At 44.2% G+C, this 2,935-nt stretch overlaps 1 protein-coding gene across 1 annotated transcript; it reads left to right on the forward strand.

The window, feature by feature from the left end:
- Positions 1-1,671: 1,671 nt before the first annotated feature.
- Positions 1,672-2,625, forward strand: LOC130481216 (zinc finger protein 383-like). Its single transcript, XM_056853971.1, has 2 exons — positions 1,672-1,794; positions 1,879-2,625. Exons 1-2 carry the CDS (start codon positions 1,672-1,674, stop codon positions 2,623-2,625), a joined length of 870 nt encoding a protein of 289 aa, XP_056709949.1.
- The last annotated feature ends 310 nt before the right edge of the window (positions 2,626-2,935 follow it).

Below are 2,935 nucleotides of genomic sequence, written 5' to 3' on the forward strand. Positions count from 1 at the left end.
TGCCATTGACGACTACTTTTTGGGTGCAGTTCTCCAACCAGTTCCCTATCCACCTAACTATCTTAAAGTCCTAGAATTCTGCCCTCATATACTTACGTGTGGTGTCTTCTGTGGTGCTGAACTTCATTCTCTGATAAAATGTCCTCTTCTGCATTATCCATAAGAGGTTCATATAAAAAAATGAAACAAATGAAACCACTCCCATGAAAGCCTTTATTCTAATTATACGTTGTACCTTTTATACTAAAATATTATTGAACCGTTGTATCAAAAGCTGTTGGGGAGTGTTCAGAATATCCACAGGGAGGCAGTGAAGTCTTCAGATGAAAATCATGGATGCAGAGAGTCAAAGTTGCCTGTGTCCCTTGGCCAGTTTAGAAACCAAATTAACATAGAGAAAATAACTTGGTCTGCATTCACTTTGCAAAAAGGTTAACTCTGTTATAACTCCAGATTATAGACTTACTTCCCCTTCTAATGAGAAAGCTTTGTTCCACCAGGTGGAATCAGAGCCAGTGTGGTATAGTGGTTAAGAGAGATCGACTCTAAACTGGAGTACCGGATTTGTATCCCCACTCCTCTACTTGAGCTACAAACTTTAATCTGGTGAACCGAGTTGGTTTTCCCACTCTTACATATGAAGCCTGCTGGGTGACCTTGGGCTAGTCACCGTTCTCTCAGAACTCTTTCAGCCCCACCTACTTCACATGGTGTCTGTTGTGGGGAGGAGAGGGAAGGCGATTGTAAGTTGGTTTGATTCTCCTTCAAAGATAAAGTTGGCATATAAAAACCAACTCTTCTTCTTCTTCAGGTAACAGGATGGTTGACGAGAATTACAGTGAACGATGTGGGGTGTCTTTCGAAACAACCAGCCATGAAGTGGAGGAAGAGCCTTCTGGGAATCAAGAAGAGTCAAGAAGGCAGGAGAAAAACAAAGGGGAGAAGTCAGGGGGTCAGTCTTTAGTTTTCCAGGCCAGTAGCTTGCTCAAAAAGCCAGTGCAAGAAAAGAATCACAAGGCAAAGAGGAGGAATGAACCTTCTGAAAGTGGAGAAATATTGAGATGCGAATTCAACTATTCTTCCCGTCAGAGGATCCGTACATGGTATGAAACTTATAAATGTTCTGAATGTGGTAAGGGGTTCAGTAGGCTCGTCAGCCTCACTTCTCATAAGAGAATCCATATGAGGGAGGAACCATCTGAGAGCTCCGAGTGTGAGAACAGTTTTGGTCTGAGTGAAAGCCTTACTTCCCATCAAAGAACCCACACCGGCCAAAAACCATGCCGATGCTCAGAGTGTAGGAAAAGGTTCAGGGGTAACACAACATCTACTGATCAGAGAATCCACTCAAAAGAGAAACCCTATAAATGCTTGGAGTGTGGAAAGAACTTCACACACAAACACAGACTCACTTCCCATCAGAGAGTCCACACAAAGGAGAAGCCATATGTGTGCTTGAAGTGTGGGAAAACCTTCCGTTGGAGCGGAGCCCTCACTTCCCATCAGAGAATCCACACAAAGGAGAAGCCATATGTGTGCTTGAAGTGTGGCAAAACCTTCCGTTGGAGGCCAGCCCTCACTTACCATCAGAGAATCCACACAAAGGAGAAGCCATATGTGTGCTTGAAGTGTGGGAAAACCTTCCGTTCAAGCTCATGCCTCACTTCACATATGAGTAGCCACACAAAGGAGAAGCCGTATGTGTGTTTGAAGTGTGGGAAAACCTTCCGTTTGAGCTTATCCCTCACTTCGCACCTGAGAATACACTCAGGGGAGAAACCATACCAGTGCACGGTATGTGGGAAATGCTTTAGTCAGAGTGCACACCTTAGTTCCCACCGAAGAATCCATTCTGGAGAGAAACCCTATCAATGCCAGGAGTGTGGAAAAGGCTTCAGTCAGAGCTCACACCTGACTATACACCTAAGAATCCACACAGGAGAGAAGCCGTATAAATGCTTAGAATGTGGGAAGAGTTTCACTTGCAAGCATTACCTTAAAACACATGAAAGAATCCACACAGGGGAAAAACCATATAAATGTCTGGATTGTGGGAGAAGCTTCAATCAGAGCTCAAGCCTTAAAGGACACAGAAGACTCCACACAGGGGACACACCGTATAAATGCTTGGAATGTGGGAAGAGTTACACATGTAGGCGGAACCTTATATCACATGAAATAATCCACACAGGGGAGAAGCCATATAAATGCATGGAATGTGGGAGAAGCTTCACTTGCAGCTCAACCCTTACTATGCATCACAGAGTCCACACAGGGGAGAAGCCATTTAAATGCATGGAATGTGGGAAAAGCTTCAGTTGCAGCTCACCCCTTACTGTGCATCAAAGAGTCCACACAGGGGAGAAGCCATTTAAATGCATGGAATGTGGGAGAAGCTTCAGTTGCAGCTCAAACCTTAAGGGACATCAAAGAGTCCACACAGGGGAGAAGCCATTTAAATGCATGGAATGTAGGAGAAGCTTCAGTTGCAGCTCAGCCCTTTCTGTGCATCAAAGAGTCCACACAGGGCAGAAGCCATATAAATGCCTGGATTGTGGGAAAAGCTTCAATAAGAGCTCAAGCCTTAAGCGACATCAAAGAGTCCACACGAGAGAAGCCATATAAATGCCTGGATTGTGGGAAAATGATTTCATGATTAATTAGGAAATAACTTTTTTTCCAGTAAGCCCCCAACTTTAGTAAATATCAGGGAACCTGCTAATGGAGAAGCGCTTCAGACATCTGTGGTAAATCTGACGATTCTTATTTGTCTTGAGCCTGCAGAGGAGGAAGAAGGGGGAGTTAAAACTCTGTGGGTTTTTCTCTCTAGACTTCCAGCCCTGGCTATTTTTCCTGCCTTCCTCCCAAAGCCCATCATGCCCATATTTATTGAGTTCTAAATTGGATTGCAGCCACTGTTTGCATTCTCTCACTA

This window comes from Euleptes europaea, chromosome 1 (assembly GCF_029931775.1).
Source record: "Euleptes europaea isolate rEulEur1 chromosome 1, rEulEur1.hap1, whole genome shotgun sequence".
In the NCBI taxonomy this organism is placed as follows: domain Eukaryota; kingdom Metazoa; phylum Chordata; class Lepidosauria; order Squamata; family Sphaerodactylidae; genus Euleptes; species Euleptes europaea.

Bases quoted from the DNA above. Each gene is read 5' to 3' on its own strand.
- LOC130481216 (XM_056853971.1), top strand. From the start codon at position 1,672: ATGAGTAGCCACACAAAGGAGAAGCCGTATGTGTGTTTGAAGTGTGGG. The intron at 1,795-1,878 runs GTATGTGGGAAA...TATCAATGCCAG, and splicing joins AGAAACCATACCAGTGCACG to GAGTGTGGAAAAGGCTTCAG.